The sequence below is a fragment of the Zootoca vivipara genome, chromosome 9 (genome assembly GCF_965207765.1).
Source record: "Zootoca vivipara chromosome 9, rZooViv2.hap1.1, whole genome shotgun sequence".
NCBI lineage: Eukaryota > Metazoa > Chordata > Lepidosauria > Squamata > Lacertidae > Zootoca > Zootoca vivipara.
Window position 1 is genome coordinate 7,997,468 of NC_142592.1, and position 26,152 is coordinate 8,023,619.

General features: G+C 39.9%; 1 protein-coding gene across 3 annotated transcripts in view; it reads left to right on the forward strand.

Annotated features, from left to right (window-relative positions):
• Positions 1-26,152, forward strand: part of SLC2A13 (solute carrier family 2 member 13) — a 111,515-nt gene that overhangs the window by 64,940 nt on the left and 20,423 nt on the right. For all 3 annotated transcript variants that reach the window (XM_060279395.2, XM_060279394.2, XM_060279396.2), the window contains exons 5-7: positions 3,410-3,573; positions 7,336-7,456; positions 19,497-19,622. In XM_060279395.2, coding sequence (XP_060135378.2) covers positions 3,410-3,573; positions 7,336-7,456; positions 19,497-19,622 — 411 coding nt within the window. The remainder of the gene's footprint in view (positions 1-3,409; positions 3,574-7,335; positions 7,457-19,496; positions 19,623-26,152) is intronic.

Genomic DNA, 26,152 nt, shown 5'->3' on the forward strand with positions numbered 1-26,152 from the left:
GGCGGCATACAGATTAAAAACAAGAACCTCTAAAAATATATAAAATCAGTAATTAAAATACAATTGATAGAATTAAAACTATATACAGTACATATATAAAATCTGTTTAAAAACATACCAGTGACTACAATAAAAACAGCAGGGCACCAGCTCTTTAATTGAAAGCAATCAGTTCCCAAAAGCCTGTGGCAACAAGAAAATACTCATCTGCCAGTAGGACAGCAAGAAGGAAGCCAGTCTAGCTTCTTTAGTGAAGGAGTTCCCAGAAGTCTGGGAGCAGACCACAGATAAGGCTGTCTGTCTCCCATGTCCCCACCAAGAGTTTCTGGATATTGTGAATGTTCTGTTCAGGATTCAAGCATAACCATACCAATCTAGCAGTAGAAATGCACAGGTATGTCCTGTTGTCTTGCCTGTTTCTTTATTGAGTGCGGACATGTTTCTTGCTTTTTCCTTTTTTATGTCCTTGTTGTCTTATTTGTATTGTGGGAAATGCACCATTGACAGTTTGTTTAGTTGCATTATAAAATTTCCAGTAATAATAATAACAATTTCTCACCAAAGTTGACTGTGATTTTTTTTCTTTGCTAACTGATAGCAATAAATACGTGGCCTGCTGCGTTGCCCTCTTTTGCTATTGTCACTAAGAAATTAGGATAAGGTTTATAGGAGAGATGTCTATTTACTGTGCAGCAGATTGCCTTAGCTGATAAAATGGTGGTGTTTCAATCAGTACTGGTGATTAACACATGGTAGTGACATAATCTTGGGTTGTTTTCAGACTTCCTATTTGTTCAAACAAATCAGAATGAATGTTCAACAGAGTTTGTGGGGAGGTTAGACAAGGTTAGATTGAGCATCCATTCTGGTTGCAGGGAGGTTATAGAACGTTGTGTCAAGTAATGGTTATCCCACACTTTCTAGCATATTTTCCTGTCACTCTCCTTCAGCAAAATGTTCAATTTTGGTGGAAAGGGGGTTTGCTACACAAGAGCACCAATTCAGCTTTAGTTGCACAACCTGGATTTGTTGGTGTGCAATTGAATTCCACCTGAACATAACTCTTAAATTGGTTTAATGTTTCATATTATTGTGTTTGTTTGTTTGTTTGTTTGTTTGTTGTAACATATAAAATTTACCTTTTCACTCCTGTAAATGCATTTTAAAGGTCCTCCTTTCAGCCTTTGTCTAATTTGCCTGTATACTTTAGTCTTGTCTTTTGCCCTAGTTCCAGTGTGCCTCATGTTCCTGAATTGTGTTCTTAGCCTAGAATACTTAATCTGTTCATTCCATCATGCGAAAGCATGGTTGCTTGTGCAACCATACAAAGTTGATACTTATAGGTGAGAGAGTGTCTCAAAAGCACCACTTCCTCAGAAAGTATACTACTGTTTATTGTGAGGGCTCCCTCTGGTGGCCTATGCTACCAACTGAGAAATATAAGGTACTCATGGAGCCGTGGCTTCTCCACTAGAATCGTTTTCAATTTAAAAGTTGGAGCATCTGAGAGGACTTCTATCAAGAAAAGTTTTTTTTTAAGTGTCCTTAGTTGAGCAGGTAGCTGCTGTCCGGCTGCCAACCAGGCTTGAAAATGAAGTTTAAGCAGTTAGACTTTTGTCATAGTCAGGAGCTGATAGTGATTTATTTCAGAGATAATTATGGGACGCGGGTGGCACTGTGGTCTAAACCACAGAGCCTAGGGCTTGCTGATCAGAAGGTCGGCGGTTCGAATCCCTGCGACAGTGTGAGCTCCCATTGCTCAGTCCCAGCTCCTGCCCACCTAGCAGTTCGAAAGCATGTCAAAGTGCAAGTAGATAAATAGGTACCACTCCGGCAGGAAGGTAAATGGCATTTCCGTGCGCTGCTCTGGTTCGCCAGAAGTGGCTTAGTCATGTGGGCCATATGACCCGGAAGCTGTCTGCGGACAAACGCCAGCTCCCTCGGCCAGTAAAGCGCTGCAACCCAGAGTCATCCACGACTGGACTTAACCAGTCGGGTTCCTTTACCTTTAATTATGGCTTAGCATTATGTGCACAAGGCTGGAGTGCCCATATTTCCCTTTCCTGCTGCTCTGGTGTAGCTGCAAATAGATTGGAAGCTCTTGTTTCTGCTTTCAGGCAACTCTGGTTAGTCTTGCACTGGCTTGTTTTTTAAACTAGGGATGCGGGAGCTGTGGCCCTCCATATGTTGCCATGCTGAAGGAAGTTCAAATCCAATAATAGCTGGAGGCCACAGACTTTCCCCATCCCTGTTTTAAACTATAGGTAAGATTAACCACTGCTTTTCTGAGTTCAGATATAAGGAATAATTCTGGTTATCTTGAAACAAATGCAAACCCTGCCAATCTGTTCATGGCTGCATCAGGGAAGGAGAGAGCATATGAGATAGGGGCGAATTCACTATGGTTTGAGATTGTGTCCAAACAATAGAGACCCTTTCTTGTAAATATGAGGCTTAATGGAAGCTTTGTCACAGTTTTCTTGTGGAAAGCACAGATAAATCGAATCTGCAATCAGACCCCTGCCCTGAAAGCAGGAGGAGAAGGGCTAATGTAATAATAAGAAAAAAACATGAGCAGAAAGGAAGAATTGGCTCTGAGAGGCTTTGAAAGTAACAGCATCCTTTGGTATTTTATGTGATGGTAAAATAGAAATGATTTGCTGATTCCATAATATTTCAGCTATAGCAGAACAAAAGATCACAACCATTACATTTCTTTGGGTCATAAAATCTTTGTGTGTTGATGGGATGGCATTTCATAAAAATGAGGTGCGGACTTAAAATGAAAGCTGGACTTGCAGCATTTTGTTTGATGGTGACTTCATCAAAACTTGAAAGATTTTGCAATCTATGCCCTTGTAAACTGTTTTTGTTTATTACTATGGAATGTATTTTTATGTTTTTATATTGTAAACTGCCCTGTGATTCCCTGATGAATGGCAGTATAGAAATTATAATTCAACTTACAGGAGTGGAGAATATCAATTAAGAGTTTTTAATTCTTAAGTTTATTATGAATTAAAACCCTTAATTGGTGTCACATTCTCCATGGCAACATTCCATCCCTTTCTCATGTTCTTGTGTAGGAATATTTCTCCAGTGGTGTCCCCAACTGGCCTCAAAACAACAAGGATTTGTGAGTGTCAGGAGAAAAGTGTTCCTAGGACACATGTGTTTGAAATTTCAGAGCCTTTCAAGGGACAAGTTTCTGGAGTCTTCCAAGTCAAGCTGCCCAGCAAAGCACAGTGCCTGTTCAGTTCCTTAGTGCCATTGTAAAAGAAAACATAATTGCCCAAATTAAGAAACCTCATACAGTACTGTCCATAATGAAAACCCATATATGAAATCATTTTATCATTGACCAAATCAGTGGCAATGCTTTTTAATTCTGTTTTATTTAACTTTTCAGGTATTACAGTGCCACCATTATGCAGATGTCCGGTGTTCAAGATGACCGGCTTGCAATTTGGCTTGCTGCAGTGACAGCATTCACTAATTTCATTTTCACTCTTGTTGGAGTCTGGCTTGTTGAGAAAGTGGGCCGGCGAAAACTCACCCTCGGAAGCCTAGCAGGTACAACTTTGTGTTAGTTCTCTTCATTATTGTGTGACATGTTGTTTCAGGCCAAGATGGACTGCGTATAAGAAAGTTTATTGAGACAGGGAAATGCAGTAATGATGGCAGAAGATTGCTCTTAAAGCTTCTTAAATTAACAAGCCAAGTTGGTGTCTGTAGGTTTGGCAGGCCTAGGTTTAGTTGCTTGATCAGGTGTGGCATATTTGGGGTTCTTTTGGATGTGTTGCCTCTCTGCAGGTTTAGAATGAAAGGTATTAAGCATATATGCCCCCATACAGTGGCGTAGTAATAGGAGGGGGCAGCAGGCTGGACGGGGCTGACCACCTCCGACGGCCACTGCCATGGAGGAGAAGCCCTGACGCAAGTGAGACTGCCACACTCGGCGGCTTGCTCGTGGGGTTTGCCACGTTGCCGCGTCACATGTCTCTCGTGCGCGCATGTGCTGCGTGCCGTGTGCATCGTGACACGCAACGCATGCGCGCGACAGACATCCCGCCCCCTGGCGGGGTGCCTTCGCATTTGCTGCCCCCATAAGCATATGAGCAATCAAATTATAGAATTGTAGAGTTGGAAGGGACACCAAGTGTCTTCTAGCCTAGGAGTTTAAACTACAGTGGTACCTTGGTTTATTAACTTAATCCGTTCTGGAAGTCCGTTCTTAAACCAAAGGGTTCTTAAACCAAGGCGTGCTTTCCCATAGCAGCGGGGGACTCAATTTACAAATGGAACACACTCAACAGGAAGCGGAACATGTTCTGCTTCCAAGGCAAAGTTCACAAACCAAAACACCTACTCCCGGGTTTGCAGCGTTCTTAATCCAAGTTGTTCATAAACTAAGCTGTTCTTAAACCAAGGTACCACTGTAGATCATACAACTGCTTAAAAACCTCGAAGGAAGGAGAGTCCACCTGGAACTCCCTCCTGGGAGTCTGTCCCACTGTCAAACATCTTTACTGCCTGAATGTTTTTCCTGATGTCTAACAGGAATCTCCTTTCTTATAACTTGGATCCATTGCTTCAGTTCCTTGCCTCAGGAGCAGGAATAGCAACTAGTAACAAGTACCCTGTTTCTCATATTTTAAGACATACCCATAAAATAAGCCATAGCAGGATTTTTAAGCATTCAAGGAATATAAGCCATACCCCGAAAATAAGACATAGTGATAGGCGCAGCAGCAATGCTGGCCGCGGCAGGAGGAGGAGGAAAAAAAATAAGACATCCCTTGAAAATAAGTCACAGTGTGTTTTTTTGAGGAAAAAATAAATATAAGACGTGTCTTATAATATGAGAAACACGGTAGTTATGAATTGAAGACCTGGGATAGCCCAGTTGTTAGAGAATGATACTCTTAATTTCAGGTTTGTGGGTTTGCGCCCCACATTAGGCAAAATAATCCTGCATCTTGGACTAGATGACCCTTGTGGTCACTTCCAACTCTACAGTTCTATGCTTCTATAAGTAACAATGTAGAATGGTAAGACTTCATAATAGCTAATTGTCACAGACGCGGTAGTGGCTACTCTAGAGTAACGACTCCTCCAGGCGTTGTCTTTTCATTCTTTTATTTAGTGCTGATTATTTACAGTGCAGAACAGTACTATGTACATGTTGTCAGTTAGGGGTCAGAACCTCCGAATGGAGATTCGCGCGTTTTCCTCCAGCAAAGAAGTCTAGGGATACTGAATCTCCGCCCCCGTCGTTTCCTTCTCAGTTCCGGGGTCGGTGGGACTGGTCTTCTTCCTTTGCCTCCCACTTCCCTTCCCACACTGGGCATGGGCTCCGCTACCTTGCCTGAGCCTCGGTCACCACTTCCTGAATCTCCGCTGGATATCTCTCCCTCCCCACTAGCACTCCCGCTGGGTGATGAGCTGCTGCTTAAGATGGGAGGGACCTGCCTATAAGTTCTGTCCCTCACACTAATCTTGATAACAGTGTTGCACAGTAAAATAATGTAACTCTCAGTCTTCTGTGCAAATTCTTAAGAGTTTCTAAATTAATTTCCCCATGTAAATAGTTTTTATCCAGCCTGGTTTACATTGATAAGTGAACTAGCTATGGTGTGTTCATCTTTATTTAGTGTTCACTGTTGTATACCTAGACCTGGTTCACACAATGTGGTAAACCAAAGAAAGGTAGACTTCCCTAGAGCATGTGAAAGGGCAGGCACCCAGAGAAGAGCTCACAGCCTTGGCTTTGCTCGTGTGTCTGCACTGCAATTTGTGGGTAAGCTCTCTCCTCAGCCCTGAGCTGTAGCCAAGAACAAACCTTGGCTACAGCTTGTGATTCGTGAGGTGATAGTTTACTTGTGGAACCCAGTTTGGATGACACACTAAGCCAAATGTTGGCCTGGTTCTGCATAGTGCAGCAGTAAAAGGGAGGAAGGAGGAAGGAAGAGGCTGTGAGCAGCTCCCCACGGCCTGCACATCTACATGCTCTTGGTAAGCCATAGGTTTGCATGACATAAGCCAAAATAAATAAATACCAAATATAGCTTCATTTAATTAGCTTTCTGCTTTTGATTTGGTTGTGCTTTCTATGTTGAAATTCCAACAGATACCCTGTTCTAGTTTCCCTAAACCACTGTAAGAGATAGTAATATAAAGCATTTTGAAAATAGTAATTTTCAGTAACAATGAGTAAGTAGCTTTTCTCAACCGGTGACTGTTGTCAATTTCCAATTACAGTACTTTTTTGAAACCCTATAGTAATTCAAGCATTTTTTAAAATAAAGAAGTCAGTTTGCTGTTTTTCTGAAAACAGGGGTGTTGAAATTCCATCCTATTTAAACCTGTGGAGTAAGTTCTGCTGACAGATTTCAGTGAATGCATCTTATTATAGAGACTGGATTTCAGACTGAATGTAGCAGAATTTTCAAGTGCTTCAACACGTTTCAGAGATGAGAAGGAAGGGTCATTGCCTGCCTGATCTAAATTTTCAATGTTGCTGAGAGACAGAACTATCTTTTCCCTCAAAGTGAAAGCAAGTGAGCTTTAAGAAGATTTCATTCATGATTTAAAAAATCCGTAACATTTTTAACCATTTATGAACACCTGCTACTTGGCTGGTTCTGACGAAGTGTTGTGTTCTCAATTTCAAGGAAGACCTGCAGAGGGCCTCATTTGTCTCTTATTTGGGGAGGCTTGAAGTTACAGGTAGTGTAGGACTTTGCAGTCATCAGGTTCCAACCTCCTTTCTTATATTGTAAGGATAAATTATTTCTTGCCTGGTCTACACAACATCTTTTTTCTTGTTTATAGATGCCATAGAATGAATTTGGGCCTTCAGGAATGCAAATCTCTGAAGAAATGTTGTCCTGTTAATGCTATTTGCCATGTTTTCCTCAGATAAACAGAATTCTCCATTCAGTATTTCTTAACAAAAGGACTATTTAAAGACCTGTTTACTTCAGCCTCAGGTGTTATAAAGCAGATTAGATTGACAGATGCTAGAACTGGATGCTATTGTGACATTCACCTTTTTGTAGATATAATTCTATCTGAGCATGTGGATGTGAGGAATTTTGAATCAAAGTACCGGTAGCAACTCGGTCCCATGTTCCTGGCCATTCTGTGTTATGTGATGTTCTTGAGCATTGCATATGCCAAGGAGTTAAATGCCTAATATAAATACTACATTGCAACGGACAAAGTCAACTCAACATTGTTAAATTGAACAAAATAGCAGTTTTCTGCTAAAGAAGCACATTTGTGTTAGTAAAATTCTGTTCTGAACTAAAGTGTTTTGTTTCTTTCTTGTAGGCACTACTGTTGCACTTCTTATTTTAGCTTCGGGATTTTTGTTGTCAGCTCAGGTTTCACCACAAGTCACTCTTAATCCCGAAGGCCCTTCAGGTCAAAATTCTACCTGCACAAAATACAGGTAAGTTGCTGTGATTTCCTCATAAAAACCTCTGATGAGAATCCAATTTGTTTTTCTAGTGCACACTTTTATTGGCTGAGGATTTTGTGTTCAAAACACATTAGGCATATTTCTGTTCCTTCCTTCATAGGGTTTGTACCTTTGCAGTTGAGGTGTGCCAATGAGCAATGTTAGTGGCTCATTGTATTTTGATTGCTATTAATTATATATCAGCAAAAGATGTACTGACCTCTTTGGTAGTTGCCTGTCTGCAGTAAAAACATTGAAAGAACTCAACTTGTGCAGAACTTACTCCTGTAGAGAATTCCTAAGTTGGTCCAGATTGCTTTCCTAGGGTTCAGGAAACTTAGTCTATTATTTAGGCCAGAGTGGGGGCCCTTCAGCCTTCCGTTTTTATTTTATTTTTTATTCCATCTTCTATTAGGCCCAAGTGGTCAGGAACGATGGGGAGTTGTAGTCTACAACATCTGGAGGGCCACACATTCCCCATTCCTGATTTAGGCAAACACTTTGGCTTAGATCCAAAGAGCCTTTGGCACAAGACAGGGCAAGGCATCCTTACTCACAAGACTCATGCCCTGCAAGATCACCAAGCATGGACATGCTCTCTGGGTTGGGGAGGATGCATCTTTCCCAGCGACAGGAGTGCCACTGGGTCCTGGGCGACCAGGCTGTGCCCTCCCCCCATCACCCCATGAGATGTCCATTGTTGTCCTTGTCTCCCTGGGAGGAAAGAAGGAAGATGGGAGTCCTGGTTCCCCAGCCAGGGCAGCTGCCTCCTTCCCCCAGTATTAACCCGCCCCCCCATGCCATCTCCTTTCCCCCCTCATCTGTCTCAGCCTGGTTCTCCACTTCTGAGTCCGACGATGCCTCAGGATTCATGACAGGGTAGTTTCTATATAGTGCAGTTTGTGCAAACTGCTACAGCACAATTGCTTGATGAGACTTTAGTTCTGTCAGCATTTTATGTTTTTGCTCAACGATCTTCTGTGGTCCCACTGTTGGTATATAAAGCCCTTAATAGCTTCGGACCAGGTTACTTAAGGGACCCCCCCATGCTCCATGTATGCCTATTTGATCACTTTGTTTGGGAGAACTTGCACTTTTACGATTTCCACATAATATTTGGTCCACATTTGTGAGAAGTTGTTCCTTCAATGTTCTCTGCTCCTTCTCACTACATTGTTTTAGATGCTTGCTGCAAACTTTTCTTATCCAGATGTCAAAGAGAAAAACAACTACCAGACTTTTAGAGGACATATGAAGGCAACCCTGTTTAGGGAAGCTTTTAATGTTTAATAAATTATTGTATTTTAATATTTCTGTTGGAAGCCACCCAGAGTGGCTGGGGAAACCCAGCCAGATGGGTGGGGCATAAATAATAAATAATAAATTATTATTAGTTTTAAAGTGTTGTTGGTTGTTTATATTTGTTTTTAATTATGATGGTTTTTAATATAGGCAGTGACTGATTTGCGTGAGGGTTATATTCTAGACCTCCACCCCTTTCTGTGACATTTATGGATTACATCCAAGTTTGGCGTGGTCTGTGCATGTGAGATCGTGCACATAAGATTCATCTGAAATGGTCACGGCCTGTTTTTGTTTGTATGTAGGTTTAGAAAATTCTTTTGAGTGGTTTACAAATATTCTAAATGAATAAGCATTTCTTTGTGAAGAGAAGTTTTCAGAGCCACAAAGGAAGAGGGCAGTATTATATTTTAAACTAAACATATTCATGGAAATATAATGATTTTTTTTCTCTTCCTGTATGAAAGACTGACTGAATTGCATTTGGCAATACAGGAGGCATAGATGGGAAAAAAGTAAATTAAAGGAATGCTTGTAGAAACTGATCTGAACTGGAGCTTATGTCTCACACAGCTGATTCTTGCAATATTGCCAGCTCTCCTCTAAGGGATACATTGCTTGGATGAAAGCATGATATCATACTGAAACTCAGCTTACGTTTACAGTGAATCTGCCACCTATAAGCATATTGGAAACTAATAGCAGATGCCTGGAGTGTTGGAGATGAAGGAGCTGTACAGAGTTACTACTATATAACACTGACTTGCTATTTCACAAGTAATACCTGAAAAGGTGAATTTTAACGAGTTCAGTTTGTGGGTGCAGACAATTGCTGAAGTAGGGGACAGTGATACCATTATATTCATGGAGCATCTGATGTGATATTTCTCCTCCTTGTTAGGTTTTACAGCTGCCAAAAGCTCTGGGTATCGCCCTGCAATTACAGCTGACCATGTCTGTCTAATTTATAATTGCTGGAAATTAAGTCAAATGGGAACGGTAATTCCCATCTGCATACAAACTGCCCAAGAAATGTGGTTCCACATATAGCCTTTATAAACAAACTTCTGTCACAAAAGTTTCTCTGATGCCAGTGTAGCATAGTTTTCTCATTTGTGTGTTGATTGACCCTATCTCTCTTCACCCAGTATATGATTTCTTTGCTATTACTAGAACAAGATTGAAGACAGAACTAACTCCAAATGATAAGAACGGAATTGCTTTCACAACTTAGGGAAAGCAATTTTAATGCACAAATCTCTCTTCGTTGTAGGATGTTTGAAGGGCAAATAGCGTACTGCAGAGAAATGTGTTAGAGATGTAACTTAATATGGGAACTCCTCAATTTAAAACCTAGTTCACATAAAATGAAAAACAGGTTCTGGTTCTGGTACAAATTAGTGGAGAAATGGAACCTGAGATTGTAGTTTATTGGTGGCATTGTGGAAATTACACCAGGGTAGAGAACATGTGACTCTTCAGATGTTTTGGACTACAATTCCCATCATGCCTGACCGTGCTGGGTAGGCTTATGGGAGCTGTACCCCAAACATCTGGAAGACTTTACATTGGCTACTCCTGCATTACATCATCTAGCAATGGGTGAGGTACACTTTCAGTCTAACAAATGAAGTTGTGAGCATGAGAGAAACAGTTAACGGTACTCATATCATATTCAAGTGCACTGGATGAAATTAAGGTTGGATTGTGCTATTAGATTCTAATAGGTACGTTAAAATACTTGACTTTTGTGTTTCTTTCACTGCTGTGGATTGGCATGAATACATTTAAAGCAATTTCATTAGACGTTCAGATTGTGGATTATATCTGATTGTGCTGGAGTGCCGTAAATTGCTTTGGGTGTCCACTGCCTAGGGGTGGAAAATATGTTTACATTCCTGACTGCCTGTCTCAAAAAGAAAAAAGAAAAGAAAAGAAATTATAGAGCTAGAAAAGGGCAGAAGGGGTTGGGCAGTCATCCAGAATGACAAAGGGGTAGAGCACTATCCCTGTGATGAAGTGTAAAAGCATTAGTAGCTCTTTTCTTCAGAAAAGAACAATGTGTATTGTTGACAGAATTGGGTGGAACACTTCTTACTCTCATTGTAACTGTTAAATTGCATTCTGCACTGGCAGTCCTTTTATTTCGGTCTTTATTAAGTAAAAGAATACCCAGTTACTTTATTGATACAATCAAAGATAACCAGAATATCTACCTCGTATTAGACTATAGTACAAACTCTGCAATTACTTTCAGGGGTGGGGGCAGTGGGTTTAAAATATTTTTTTAAAAATCAATTATACTAAGTAACAAAAAATCCCAAACTTTTAAACTTCTAAGGTGTCACATACTATCTTGCATATTTGTAATAGTTCTCAATTAATTTAAGGGCAATAGAATAAGCCTATTACCTTAATTATTATGGAAATATTTGTGAATCTCTTATTCCACACTGTAATACTTTAATGGTTTGAAAATTAATCATAATTTGATAAAAGTCTAGGCAACCCTTTTTTTCCAAAATAACTTTTACAAGTTCAGTTTTCTTTCTTGCTAGATACCCATTTAATTTTTTTAGCCATCCACTGTCTTAACAGAAACAATGGAGATCTTAAATGCTTGTCTTGCTACATGAAACTCTTTTAAGAGTATTATGGTAATATTCCAAATAGAGTGAAGCCTTGTGTAATAATAAACATTGTTCCCTTTTTACATAATTGATACATCTTTTCCATTACTACACGTGAACTTTCAATTTTGAGCAAGGGCTGTTAGAGGAGCAGAAATGTACTTTATTGAACCTGCTTTTTAAGGTACAAGGGTGCCCTAAGAAATAGTAGATTAGCCCTAAGAAGCAGGGTGGGGGAAACAAATTGACTTAAAAAGAATTTTTTTAAAGCAAGCAGCACATGAGCTCACCTATGAGACATGACAGCGGATTCTAGTTGTGTTAATTTACCATTTACTGCTCAGTTTTGCAGCCTTTGTGGATCAGTGTAAAAATGCAAACTTCTCTATAGATATTTGTGTGTGTGTGTGTGTGTGTGTGTGTGTGTTCAACAAAATACAAATCCATATGTTCTGTTTTGTGTAACTTAGATGCAGACATTAAATGGGGAAGCATTCCTATATGCATTTTCCTCCAGACAAACTTATTCTAGAGCCAGTTGTCTGTAGAGTTCATGTGAGGCAAAGATGGCAATCTGTTGCCCCAGCACACACAGTTAATGGAGATCACCAATGAATGAGTCATCATCACAGAATTAACTTTGCAAATTAGTCATACCAATCTTCACTTCTGACTGAAATGAAACTTTCAGTATAATAGATGCACGGTGTGTCGAAACAGCACATGGTTTGCTGCTACAAAATTTAGTGATAGCCACCAGCTTGGATGATTTTGATTCGGTCAATAGGCCTACCTACTAGCCACAATAGTTGTGTCCTATGTCCACAGTTGGGGGGACGCGGATGGCGCTGTGGGTTAAACCACAGAGCCTAGGGCTTGCCAATCAGAAGGTCGGCGGTTCGAATCCCCGCGACGGGGTGAGCTGCTGTTGCTCGGTCCCAGCTCCTGCCAACCTAGCAGTTCAAAAGCACGTCAGAGTGCAAGTAGATAAATAGGTACCACTACAGCGGGAAGGTAAATGGCGTTTCCGTGTGCTGCTCTGGTTCGCCAGAAGCGGCTTTGTCATGCTGGCCACATGACCTGGAAAATGTACCAATAACGCGAGATGAGCACGCAACCCCAGAGTCGGTCACAACTGGACCTAATGGTCAGGGGTCCCTTTACCTTTACCTATGTCCACAGTTGGAGGCAGTATGCCTCTGAATACGTTGCTAGGAATTACAGGTATGGAGTGTACCCTTGCCCTTTTGGATTTCTTGTAGGCATCTGATTGGCAAATAGGTTGTTGGACCAAATGAACACTTGACTTTACTGAGCAGAGGTTTTCTTACATTCTTTAATGTAGCAACCAGCAGATGCTCCATTAAAAAACTGGTCTGTATTCAATTGGTCTGCTCATCCATGGTCTAATCTATACCAGCATTTAAGTGGCCTGCTATTTTAAAAGCCACACTTTACTCCAGTTAGTCCCCTTTAAAACACTTGTATGTTTTCCCCAATATAAAATACAAGCCCCATGTAGCTGAAAAACTGAAGTTATGGTGGTTTCCATGAAACGCTCAGAAGAATCGAATCCTAAAATGAAGCACATGTGCCTGTTGCAACCATTTTCCACTGCTCCAATCAAAATGTAATTAAAATTCTACTGGAAAGCTCATGCTGTAGAGCTGAAGAATGACCTTATAATAAATCCTGAAATTGGCTAAGCAATAAAAGCTGTTCCCGGGTACTATCATTTAACCTTTCTTTAGCATGTTTCTCTCTCTATTAAATCTCCTAATTTAATTTAAAACCCTGGAGGGTAGCATCTCTCAACACAAAGAGTCCAGACATCTGTCATGTTAGTAATAAAATATGAAATTTATTTTTAGGTCAGTCTCAACATGAAGAAAGGAGTATTTTATTTTATTTTAGTATGTAATAGAATGTTGACATTTTGCAATGCCACACTTACCGGTAATTTTTGATAGGTTAGCTGTCTCAGGTTAGGCAGGCAGCGAATGGATGATGGTGGTTGGTTGGTTGGTTTATACCCTTCCTTTTTCTGACATAGACTTAAGGTGGCTTACAGATAAAATAAGAACAGGGGGGAATTTAATTAAATAATAATAATTGGTAGGCGTCCCTACCAAGTGTGCCTGTGTGGGTGGTGGGCCTCCCCCAAAGATCTCAAAACCCAAGCAGGGCTTGTATGAGGGAATATAGACTTTCGGATAGTTTGGACCTAAGCCATATAACCAGCACGTTGAATTGTGTCTGGAAAAGGACTGCTAGTCAGTGGAGTTCTTAGATAGGAAGGGAGTCATCTGCTCAACAGTCTGGCTGCAGCTCTTTGAGCCAGTTGAAGTTTCTGAACACTTTTCAAAGGCAGCCCTGACACAGAGAGTATTTAAGAGTATTAGATGAGGTTTGCTTAACATCACCAATGTGCATAGGAAAACAAAAGGTTTAAAATAAGTAGTATAGGGGGGGGGCACTGAACTTGAGATCTTTTAGATAGAGGACACTAAGCAGTAATAGTAACACTTTCCTCAAAAATTAGTGTCAAATCACACATCTGTGATTATTTTATGTAATCTTGACATAATAGAACAAACATAAGGAAAATATCGAAAAATTTAGGGCGCTAGCAGCCCTACCAAGGGAAAGGTTTGTATGAGAAATTATAGTGCTTCCCTTACTAAAGAATGAATTGCAACATCGGGAATCCTGCAATTCAGTGGGAGAGGATTTTTCCATATATCTTTAAATTCTGATGCCTTTTCTATTTAAACCCACCACGCACAAGTAATAAGATTCCAGTTTCAATACTATATATATGTTGTTCCATTTAAAATTCCCAGAACAGTATAATTCATCATCAGAAACACATAATACGGTAAATAAAACAAAAATCCCCCCCAAATATTTATCCCTGTTGATATCTGTCTTTGAATGACATTGACTTTATGTGCGGTTGTTTTAAACTGCTTTTATATTTATACAGTAATTATTTTATAAAATTATTTTTATATTCGGTTTTCTACAACTTTTTAATATATCTAACTGGGTTTTTTATGTCCTTACATTACAAATTGCTCTGGGATGCCTCATGGGAAGCTATTCATAAAAGAAATAAATTATCATATAAAACACAACAGATAAAAAGCAATCTCTGAAAGCAATAAAATACAACTAACACTTAAGAACAAAGCAAAACAGAAATCTAGGAGCAGCAAAAATGAACAATGTGATACATTCAAACTAGGGAAGGAAATCGATGTAGTGCTACGGCGATTTCTGTGTTAACATTTCTACTTGCCTTACGGAAGTTGGATGTGGAATTTGGAATGGGGAACGGAGCAGAGCAGGGATGGGAAACCTATGGCTCTGCGGATGCTGCTGGATTACAACTCCCAACAGGAACAGTGTTCAAGGATGATGGAGCTTGAGGGCCGCAGGTTCCCTGTCCCTGGAAGAGCTTTCTTTAAGGGTACTCTTAACTGGAACACTGAAAAGGAGCACCCCACACAGCAACATTTTGTTCCACTTCCCCCTTGTATTGTATAGTAAAGATGCAGCACAATACAGCATCCTATTATTAACACAAGGGACGCTTCATATGTAACATATGAGCAGTATTTGACATGCACAAGATACACATTTTATTTAGACGCTCGGCTAAACCTGATATCAAACCCGAATATAAGGAGTAAGGAGATTTTTATACAAAGTGGATCCCTTTCTTTTTCAGACTGGGCTCTGTGGGCTGCACATTGTGTGCTGGTTTGTCTTTTTAATTATCTCAAGCCCCTTTTTCTTCCTTGGCATTTGGAGTGGGGGGCTGTTTCTGCAGGCGGCACTCCCAGCAGTGGTTTTGCTGGGCTCAGAAGGTAAAAGACCTTGTGATATTGGTTCCAGGTTGTGGTAGGAAGGCGCATGAAGCTACCACCTTGCAGAAGCTAAGGAGGTCTCAGTGTGGTCACCTGGGAACCACATGGATGCTACCTTGGGTTCCATGATGGAGGAAAGGCAGAATATAAATGTACTTTTTTTTAAAAAAAATACATTTTTCAAAGGCCACTTTCAGTTTTGCAATGCAGTTTGCAACTAGGTACATGGGAAATAGCCCTTGAATAGATCGGCTGTGTAGCATTTCGGTACTAGTTTCGCTAGACAGCAAAAGAATGTGAGCTATAGCTGTGACAATTTCCCTCTCTGTAAAGGACAAAGCTAAGCCTGATTTCTATGTAGCAGACTAACAGTTTGGTTTTTCACCTTGCTTTCCTCCATAACAACAGCCATGTCGGGGATTGTTACCCCCGCCCTTGTATAAGCACACAGAATATTTAGTGTTTAAGGAAGAGTATATTTCATTTACTTAATAGAACTTAATCAAGCATTCCGGAAAAGAAGATATCTGAGATTAATAGCATACAGAACTTTATACATTACAAACCTAAAATATTTGTTGATGGATTGCTGAGAAACCCTTACCGGTAATTACCTGAATCAGTAAGTATACAATTGGGCAGCAAGCAAAAGATGATAGAAAATGAGAGGGTGGTAGAAGATGTTCAAAGAAAGGCATGTTTATACCCAGTTATTAGTTACCAAAGAAAAACTGCTCCATTCCACAATATATCCAACTTAATGAAAGGTTGATAAACACACTTCTGCAACAATCTTGATTAAGCAAGAGAATTGTGGCAATGTTTAATAGAACTACATCAAATACCAACAATTGCTTTTTTTTAAAAGGCATGTATTAAAAAACCCTTCCAGGGCATAGACATATTATCAAAATCTAAATTATACAAAAGTGTGTTTGGCTCAACATCTAAGGGTACTAAAAGTATCAATGTATCAAGGGTACTAAAAGTATCAATAACATTTGGTGTAAATATAACCTGTTTAATTAATGTATAAAGGTGGGTTGAATAAATCAGGCCAATCCAACGTTTTCTTTTGGTACCAGGGGACAGGCGTATTGTTCCTAATAGGGCAGGTGGAATAGCAGTTAGCTTCAAGGCTGTATGCTGTGCAGTTCTAGCCTGTCTCTGAAGTACATTACAAGAATAGAAATATGTATTTTATTCCCATTTTAACAGATCTAATTGTGCTGCATTGGGGTACAGAAAATTAGCTATAGGGCCTGTCTCTGGCACAGTTGTATTCTCAAACTCTGCTTCCAACTCCACCCCCCCAGGTTTCTCTCCTCCTCTGGACTTCTCAAGAGAAGCAAAACAGCTGATGCATAGATGTAATTAGGGATAATAAAGCATGTAATTTTTTATTTTATTTTTTTAAAAAGTGTCCCCGGATTCATAGCCTAGGATCCAGTTTAAAGTGGCCAAGCAGAAGCTCACAGGAGAGCCTGAAGGCAAGAACCCTCCCCACCATTTACTTAGGAAATAGTTGCAGTCATTGAACAAGAGGGCAGATTCTTTCCCTTGCCACACCATACATAATTAAACCTTTATTGTCCTCTCTGTTGGGTTCTTGTCTTTTTTTCTAATGGAAAAAGCTTCAAACCTTTTAACCTTTTCTCATATAGAAAGTGCTCCCAACCCCCCTAGATAATTTTGCTTGCCTTTTTCTGCAGCGTTTGTTTCTCCATTATTATCTAACACAATATTCTATATGAGGTCAGATCATGTATTTACATATGGACATTATTACATTGGCCATTTTTATTTTTATGATCATTCAGTCCTTCTCCTAATAATCCCCAGAATGGAAATTTGCCATGTTCGCTGATTAAACATAATGAGTTGACATTTTTCATTGAGTTATTTGCAGTGATTCCATGCTCCTTTTCCTGACTGGTTACTGTCAGTTTGCATATATACTGATAGGGTAAAATATCCTAGATTCAGAATTTATCATTTCATACCTGCACATATTTTTCTCTTCTGTTGCCCTTTCCCAATTTGGAAAGGTTCCTTTGGAATCTTGTCTGCTGGTTGTTGTTTTTTTTACCATTCTGAATCATACACAAGTAATACACAAATATGGGTGCTTACCTGCTCACCTCAAGCTTCAGATATTTCTAAAATAAATAGCATCCATGCCAATAAAGATCCTTGGGAACTTGAATACTTACCTCTTTCCATTGTAATAGTCTATTGATTCTTACCTTCCAACCTCCTGTTCTTTGAACACTCAGGGCTGTGGTCTAAACCACTGAGCCTCTTGGGCTTGCCAATTGGAAGGTCGGCGGTTTGAATCCCCACAATGGGGTGAGCTGCCATTGCTTTGTCCCAGCTCCTGCCAACCTAGCAGTTCAAAAGCATGCCAATGCAAGTAGATAATTGCCTTTTTTCAATGTTGATTTTACAAGGCTACCTTCTGATCATCCAGTACAGAAATATGTAAGAAGTGATGAACATTTTCACATTTGAGTTCCTAAGGACCTCTCAGGTAGGAAAGTAGTGACGTCCTCTGCCAGCTGTGCAGGGCTTGAAAGGCCTCCCTGGCCCAGCAGTGAACGGCCACTGGGCCACAACTGGCACCCCTTGTGAAAGCTGAGCAATATATTCCACTAGATTCCTCCCATTAACATTATTTTCCCAATAACGTATTTATATGGTTAAACTTACTGAAAATGTTGACAATAACTGGACATACCAGCAATACCTCATTTCCTTTATAGTGGGGTATGATGCCACCATTGCCTTTGGTTTTAAAAGATATACTTTAAAACTGTAATATTAAACTGTTCCTTTTTAGTGGCTTGTAGTCAGTTGTGCACAGTTTATTTCAAGGGATGAGGTCTGTTTAAATATTAATCTTCTTATTTATTTATCTGGCTCAACTATTAATCTTGCACGGGATAATAACCAAAAACAAGGTGAAAGAAAAGGAGCTGGTCTCCATGGGGTGGTAACATCATTTCCCCCACTGATACTGGATGACTGCATATGACCAATTTTAGTATATGTGCTGCCGAAGCGAGCACAGGATGACTGCATATTACACGCACTTGCAAAGAACAGCCCTCACCTTTTTACAGACTCAAACCCTCAAATAAATAGGGACAGAAAAGTCACAATTGCTAACAGTACTTGGAATCTATCCCTTTCTGGAAAGTAGTAAGCATACTCAATTGATTAGTAGCTTTGAAGTTTATTTTTGTCAGACCTGTGTAAAACCTAGTAAGTGTTGTTGCTGTTTGGTGTAAGATGTGTGTTTGGTTTTATTGTTCATCTGAAGTTAGGGATGTATATAAGAGTGTGTTTGTGTAGAGATGTGCACAAACACACAAAATATATGCTATTTTGACTGATGATCAACCCTGCCTTAATTATTGTTGCTAAAACTTAATTTCCAATGCAATAGTGTCTTAATTCCTTCCTGTCTGCAATTGGTAATTATAGGGATATTTTTAATCTGTCTGCTTATTGGGAGGAAATTTTCACCGCTGTCCAACGATGACTTATCCATCAAATTGGGCTTTTCTGTCTCTCCAGATCCAGAATTGGCCAGCCCTCCTCAGACCACTTTATAACAGCTACATGGGGGCCACCCACCTGTCAGTTGCTTGATGTCATGATATCAGGCACAGGAAAGATGGTTGTGGTTCACCCAAAATTCCAGAGGTTCACCACCACTAGTTTAAACCATAGTTAAAAATGAACTATTAACGTGAACAAGCAGTGTGCTGATGTACACTTCCCAAGCAAAACACAAGTTGGAGACAAACCATTAAACTTAGATTATTAGCACGATTTTTATTGCTAGTCCAGCTTCATCAGAATTTAGCAACAATATTCATGATCCAGCTGACGTTTCCCCTATCCGTCTGCTTCTATTTCAAAGGGAAGCTTGCAGCATGCTTAATTATGGAATTAAAACCATGGGAAAATCTGTACTACTTAATTTTGATGGGATTTTATTCTGTGTGTTCAGCTTATTTACCTTTTATTTTCAGCAATTGTGCAGATGTTCTCTGTGCAGCAAAACTTTCTCAGTTTTAATGTTAGCAAGAGTTACCAAAAGTTGTTGATATCCAAGGTACAAACTTACCCTATGGACCAGTCTGATTGCTTCCATTGGCTAATTGATGTTTTGCTATGAAAAAGGTTGGGCTTATTCTTGTGATTTTTCATTTCTTTCAGTTACTGTAATGGGTGCATGCTGGATCCAATTTGTGGCTTTTGCTACAAACTAAACAAGTCAAGTGTTGTGGAGTCCTCCTGTGTCCCTGTTAATAGGACGTCTACAATGGAAGCAGCCTGGGGCAGGTAAGTTGCTTTTGTATTGCTTAATTTCACATTAAAAGGACCTTAATATCCTTTTATAAGAAGTGCCACTGTTACACTTGTCTTCAAACTGGTATTTTGTCATTATAATAATAATGTGCACCAGAGGTTTCCTCTTGTCAAAAACCCTCTCATTTTGCTTCCATTTTCCCCCTTTCTCAGAAAATAAAAACGCTGTAGGATGGAATCATTTAAAATGCTGACTTAAAGGTCACACCACACTTTCTTTTTGAACATCAATGGCAAAGACAAAAACAAACCTTAACGACCCTTGTGCCAAGACCCAATGCTGACTCTGGCAGTGGAGGGACTTAGTGCACATCAAATTGATGAGGTGACAAGAAGCGAAAATAATTAAAGATGACACAACGTTGCAACAGTAAATATTTTACCATGCACCCTGATCTCTGAGCAGCTTTCAGGGGTTCCAGCAATTACCTTGGTTTTTGGTTTCTGGAGACCTTTCTGTGATCAAAGGTTTATTTTGCACATATGTTCAGGCTTAGCATAAGATGGAAGACTCACAGCTGTATCACTCAAACAGATTACATTCTCCTATTAGGTGTTTTTGGGGGTGGGGGTACCAAACCCATAGCTTTATTTTCTCCTAAAGAGCAAGCCAAGCATCTGCATCTTTCCAGCCCAGACTCTCCTTTGCCAGTCCCTTTTGTTCACTTTCACCCCATGACACTTCCATGACATCACATCCAGCCAGAAGAGGGAGAGGAAAGACATGTCCCCATCTAGAAGGTTGCCCAATCATTAGCTCCTATGGCAACAGAGTACCTGTACTAATCAATCACTTTAATTATGCAGAGGCCCATTGTTGTTTGACAAAGAAGTGACAGTAATGATACCTTGAGACAAAGTTTAACCGAAACATAATTCAGGATGAAGTATTTCACTACTTTGGCTGGCATCCACTAGAATATATTTCTGTGTCTGGTAAAATTTTCTAAAATATGTTGTGCTATTGGCTACCCCCTTCCAGTTAATATGGAGGTGGCTGGCAAGGAATTTGAACTATCTCTGTCCTTAAGTACAGTTTCTAACTCTAAAAACTAATTCTGAATTTGGAAACTATATAAGGGAAGTATCCTATTTGACTCCAGTATGGTTAACTGGGTTTGTAATTGGTGACTTCCTGTCAACAAGTAATCCTTGCAAATTCTGAACACCCTTAAATGCTCTTTTGCAGAAATTAAGAGGTGAGCCCATTTCCTTCTGTCGTATAAACTGAACAAAATACTTTTAAAGAGTTTTCTGTTGTACAGACTTGTTCGTGAGCCATTTTATTCCTATTTTTTATTCCCAGATAGAGGGGCATAGGAAGTGATAGTAGGGAGAAAGGCCAAAGGAAATAGATAGTGGTAAATTCAATAACATGCTATTCACTGAATTTCAGGGAGCCAAAAGGCAGCCAGTGTGTGCATTCACAAAGTAGCCATCTCTGATGCTACCTAATGCGCCATATCCCTTCACTAAACTTGTGATTTATAGTTCACACACACACACACACACACAGCTTTTCATTTAGATACCTCTTGAAAAGCAAACACCAACTCATAACAATGTGAAAGATTACATACTATTTTGTGACATCCATGTCCCATTGACCTGCTGAAATTTCACTGCTTTCAGTATTTCCATGCAATGCATCAAACTGCACAGCTGTCAGAATGACTGACTTAAACTGTGCTTGGGAGGGTGGAATTATCACTGGGGTTCATACAAATATAGTCACAGTTGTCAGAAGTGATGGACTGTTTGTTAATGAGTGCCAGACTCTTTTCACACTATTAGTGCTTTTTTAAAATATGTGCACATCAGTGTTTATGAAAGTTCCTAATTTGGTGCCAGTAGAAGTTCAGTCATACATCAATTGCATCAATACCTCTTAGTTTTAGGGGGATTTAAGAATATGGCCCCTCTCAATATGTATTGTTGCATGCCATCCCAATCTCCGAGCGGTTCAAGATTCCAGGCTTTCCAGGTGCTTATTTACCCAGGGTTCGGTTTCCTTGGCATGAGGGACAGCGGAGACCGTGGTGTCTTAATGGTATATGGTTTATTTACACATAAATGTAACCTGAGCCTATGATGGAGGAGCTCACAGCATTAACACCGCAGAAGGTCTTGCTTCTCCCATAGCCACAGTCTTTGATTCAAGCAGAAATCAAGCATGGCTCTCACTCTCAGGCTTCTGCCTGCAGACTGCTTCCAGTCCAGCTCAAACACACACTACACTGTTGTCTTTTTCACTACCATAGAAGTGAGGGAAAGGGCCCACCTATTTGCCCTTTGGCACAGTGCAACTTCTTTTCTTATACTAATGACCAATACGGCCAATGGGATCCTCCATTAGGTTTTAACCCTTGGCTGGATCCAGGCATTAGAAAGGGCTTAGGCATCATAACAACCTAACCCCCACCCTAACACAGAACAGTATTCTCTTTAGTCTTCCACTTCTCCCCCCCCCCTTTCCTCAAAAGACAAAGATATTGAAGAATTGTAACCATTCAAAAAAGTTGAGATATTTTTGGTCATTTTCATAAGTCTAATTTTCCTGAGATACATTAAATAATCCACTTTAATGAAAGGGTAATTTTTTAAGATTGGATCTACTAATTGTATTGGTAACATAACTTCAATGCAGTTAAGACTGGCTAGTTTAATAATGTATAGGTCAGTCAGGTTAGCAAAATGGTATTTGTATAATGTGCTATAAGAATGCATGAAATTTATATTTAGTACTCAAAGCTGCACCAATGAATTGCACTATCTTTTGAAAGTATCATGAAGGATTAGAACACAATCATGCTGTTAGTTCATTCATGTGGGAAGAACCTAGTTCTGTCATCTGGAAGCTTCACAATTCACCTTCCAACTCTAAAACAGTTGAAATGTTTCAAGACAAAAATCAACGTCAAGTGTGATTAATGTAATCATTGTTCTTCTGCCAAACATGTCTCTGTGTTCTTCTATTCTTGTGCTGTTGATTACAGCTGTTATAATTGTACTTAATGATGGCTAATGACTGAAATAGCGTTTAGAATAATAGGACATTAAAGCAAGGCTATACACTGTACACATCTTTCTGTTAAGAAGACCTTTCACAATGGTGAGAGAGCATGAAAGACCAGCTAAATACTGTTGCTTGCATGCAAAAGTTGCTTTCTTTCAATCCAATGAAGAGCGAGCCTTGTAACATAAGGAAAAGGGAATATCACTTGGGAAGAAGAATACAACAAATTGAAAAGAAAACCCAACTTGGTTTACTCTGTAGGGACTATCAAAGTCATGTTTGAAATTGATGGCATTGGAGGACAAGCTTACATCAGGACATTAGAAACACTTTAGCTTTAAGTCCCATTAAACCTGGGTGAATGCGAAAAGCTTCTTGGACACCTAATTAATCATTGTAGTATTCTTGGGAGGTGTTATTCACTACTGAATAGCTTGTTTTCTAATCCCCAATTTTGATCTGCTTAAGAACCAGTTTGCCAAGTATATCGCTGGGTGGTTGCAATGTTTTCAAGGGTACCCTTCTCTATCAAAAAGTGCAGGTGTTATAAGAACAGGAGGGTGGATGTGTTCAGAATGCAGACAGTATATTTAATGTCCACCCCGCTTAGTGTCTTTGGCTATGCTGTGACGTTCTGGGGTGTTAGATGTTCATGAGCATTTTCTGCATTGCTGTCAGGATGATTGGTGATAGAAATTCTGAAGGCCATAGAGCACAGCTCCTGGTGTTGCGACTCTAGGCTAACTTTTCTGGTTTGTATACAGTAGCAAATGCCTTGTTTGGGCGAAACTGATTAAAATGACACCACTGTGCCCTCAACTGCAGTTCAGTTGCCTAGTCACTTGCTTAGTGTCATAATAAATTGCATGAAAGCTGGAGAGGAGTGGAAGGAGTGCTGAGGACAGACAGCACACATTTCGTGGTGAAATTCAGGATTACTTAACAAAATATACACAATGCACTGTTAAATTACACAGTGGCCCAGTTGCACATCATGGTAAACCATAGAATTTTGTGTTCCCCTACCCCTAGAGCAAACCACGATCCCTGCCTTATTTCTGCATCTAACCAGGGAGTTACAGTTTGTTTATCTACAAACCAACCATACTCGGTTAGTCAAGAGGCAAACCTTGTCTGAACATAATTGGGTTTTTTTTTAACACGGCAAACCATGATCCTTGGTTTGAATGTAATACTAAGCTAGGGATTGTGATTTTTGCTACTGCTGGGGGAGCAGTGAAGCAAGAGCCATCTGTGTGCTCACAGTAAACCATTAGCTATAGTTTGGCTCTGTTCACCTATCACAGTAATGCCTGTGGGAAGTAGGTTGGCCACTGTGAACAGGATTAGGTGTCCTTCGAGACACACAAAAGTAACAACATATTTTCCTTTTGCAGCTGGTTACTTATGTGCATTTAATAGCTTACTGGCCCACTTTCTAGAGCTGCTAAACTTACAAATGAGTTGCTGATCATAATGAAAGAATAGAGCCCTTGATGAAATTTACACGAGCAGCATAATGTGTAAGGTGAATACTTGTACAATTAAGTCTCCATGACTTTGGTTCACACAACAAACACACACCCATGTTCTCGGACTTCCCGTTCATAAAGTTGAGAATCTAAGTATTGCCATGCTGAGTCAAGACTAAGATCCATCTAGTTGTCATTGTTTCAAGAAGCGGACAGCTGGTTATCAGAGGCAGGGTATTGACATAATTATCCCTCACAATTTTAATCTATTTTAAAAGTAGATAAGGACTATGCCCTAAATAGTCTCTCTCAATTTTGTAAGCTTAAAAGCGCTGTGAGGAGAAAACTTTAAAAAACATGATAGCAGCTTCCTCCTTTTAATAATGCTCAGTGCCATATTTTTACTCTACTGTTGCTCTGGCACTTGTTGCTGCTTCCTCCTGGATAAGTCACAAGAGAAGATACGAAGAGGCCTTCCTATCTAGTCCAATATCCTGCTCCCATAGTTGTCAGATGCCTATGGGAAACCCACAAACAAGACACAAGGGCAGTAGCCCTCTCCTCCTGTTGTTACCAAATGATTGGCATCTGACCCTGGAAAGAGTTTATCGCCGTTGACGGCCTTATATTTCATTAATCTAGCTAAAGCCATCTAAATTGGTGACCATCAGTGAAAAATGGGGACTTGATACACATGGTCTTGCACTAGCTGTTCAGGAATGCATAAACTACAGTCAAACCTCAGTTTTCAAACAGCTCAGTTGCCGAACATTTCAGCTCTCGGACACCAAAAACCCGGAAGTAAATGCTCCGGTTTTCAAACGTTTTTTCGGAACCTGAACGTCTGACGCGGCTTCTGCTTGAGTGCAAGAAGCTCTTGCAACCAATCGGAAGCTGCGCCTCGGTTGTCAAACGGTCTTCTGGAATGGTTTACATCTGGCAACCAAGGTTTGACTGTATTGAAAGCTAAGGACAACATGAGCATCCTGCCCACGGTTCTTAAAAGCAAGAATAGTAATGACACCCAATAAATCTGTGAACATGGGGGGAACAAGGGGACTGCTTTTGCGCACATCTCTGCAAAGTAGTTTGAGCGTAGCCAAATGCAGTCTAAATTAATGGTGGGGGATTTCATATGTTCTGTGAGGAATTATTTTCTTTTGTCTCTCCTGAATCTCATCTGTCCTCAGTCAATTCTGTTAGGCGGCCCAGAGTTCTGTGCTGTACAAAACAGAGTAGAATGTGTCTGTAGCTACTCTGCATAATTTCATAATGCTCCCATGGTCCTTCTTAGGATCAAGTTAGATGTTACTTTAGTTGTGTGCTTAGCAACCACATCAGGGCATTTCCTTTTTAATGAATACTTAGTTGCAGAGGGCTCCAGTTGTCATTGGGAACACATGATATAAGGGACAAAAGTTTAGCTATATTTTTTGACAAAAATCACACACACAATTAACCCCTTTAAAAAAGAGAGTGACTCTAATTGGCGCCAATGGGAGGTTTTCTTCATAAGGCTTTTCTCATTCATTAGAAGCACAGCTGGGGATGGAACAGTTAAACATCACTGGATATATTCTGAAGTATAAAGAATATATATTGTGCTATATTTATTAATTTATTGTGGCAGTTCCACATACAGACACACCCTTTGCATGATGCCTGTGGAAAGTACAAGATGAGCAATATGTATAAATCTATTTTAACTACAAGACTGTTATGCTTCCACTTTCCCAGTAATTTTGAGGGAAATGTTGTTATCTAGCCTTACTATTTTATAGTCCACACAAATCTTGGCATGTTCTTGTTTACCACTCTTTAGCACTGACTCAGATAATTTTTCTGCAAATTATTTTGCCATAATTTTTCTCCTTTTATGCTTGCATTGCCATTAATCTGAGTTAATTGTTGGAAGAGTGTCTAAATAATTGATATACGCAAAAACTAAATAAAACTCATGATGTTGTGGCAACTCATGCAGTGTTGGGTTAGGGCAGGCATCCCCAAACTTCGGC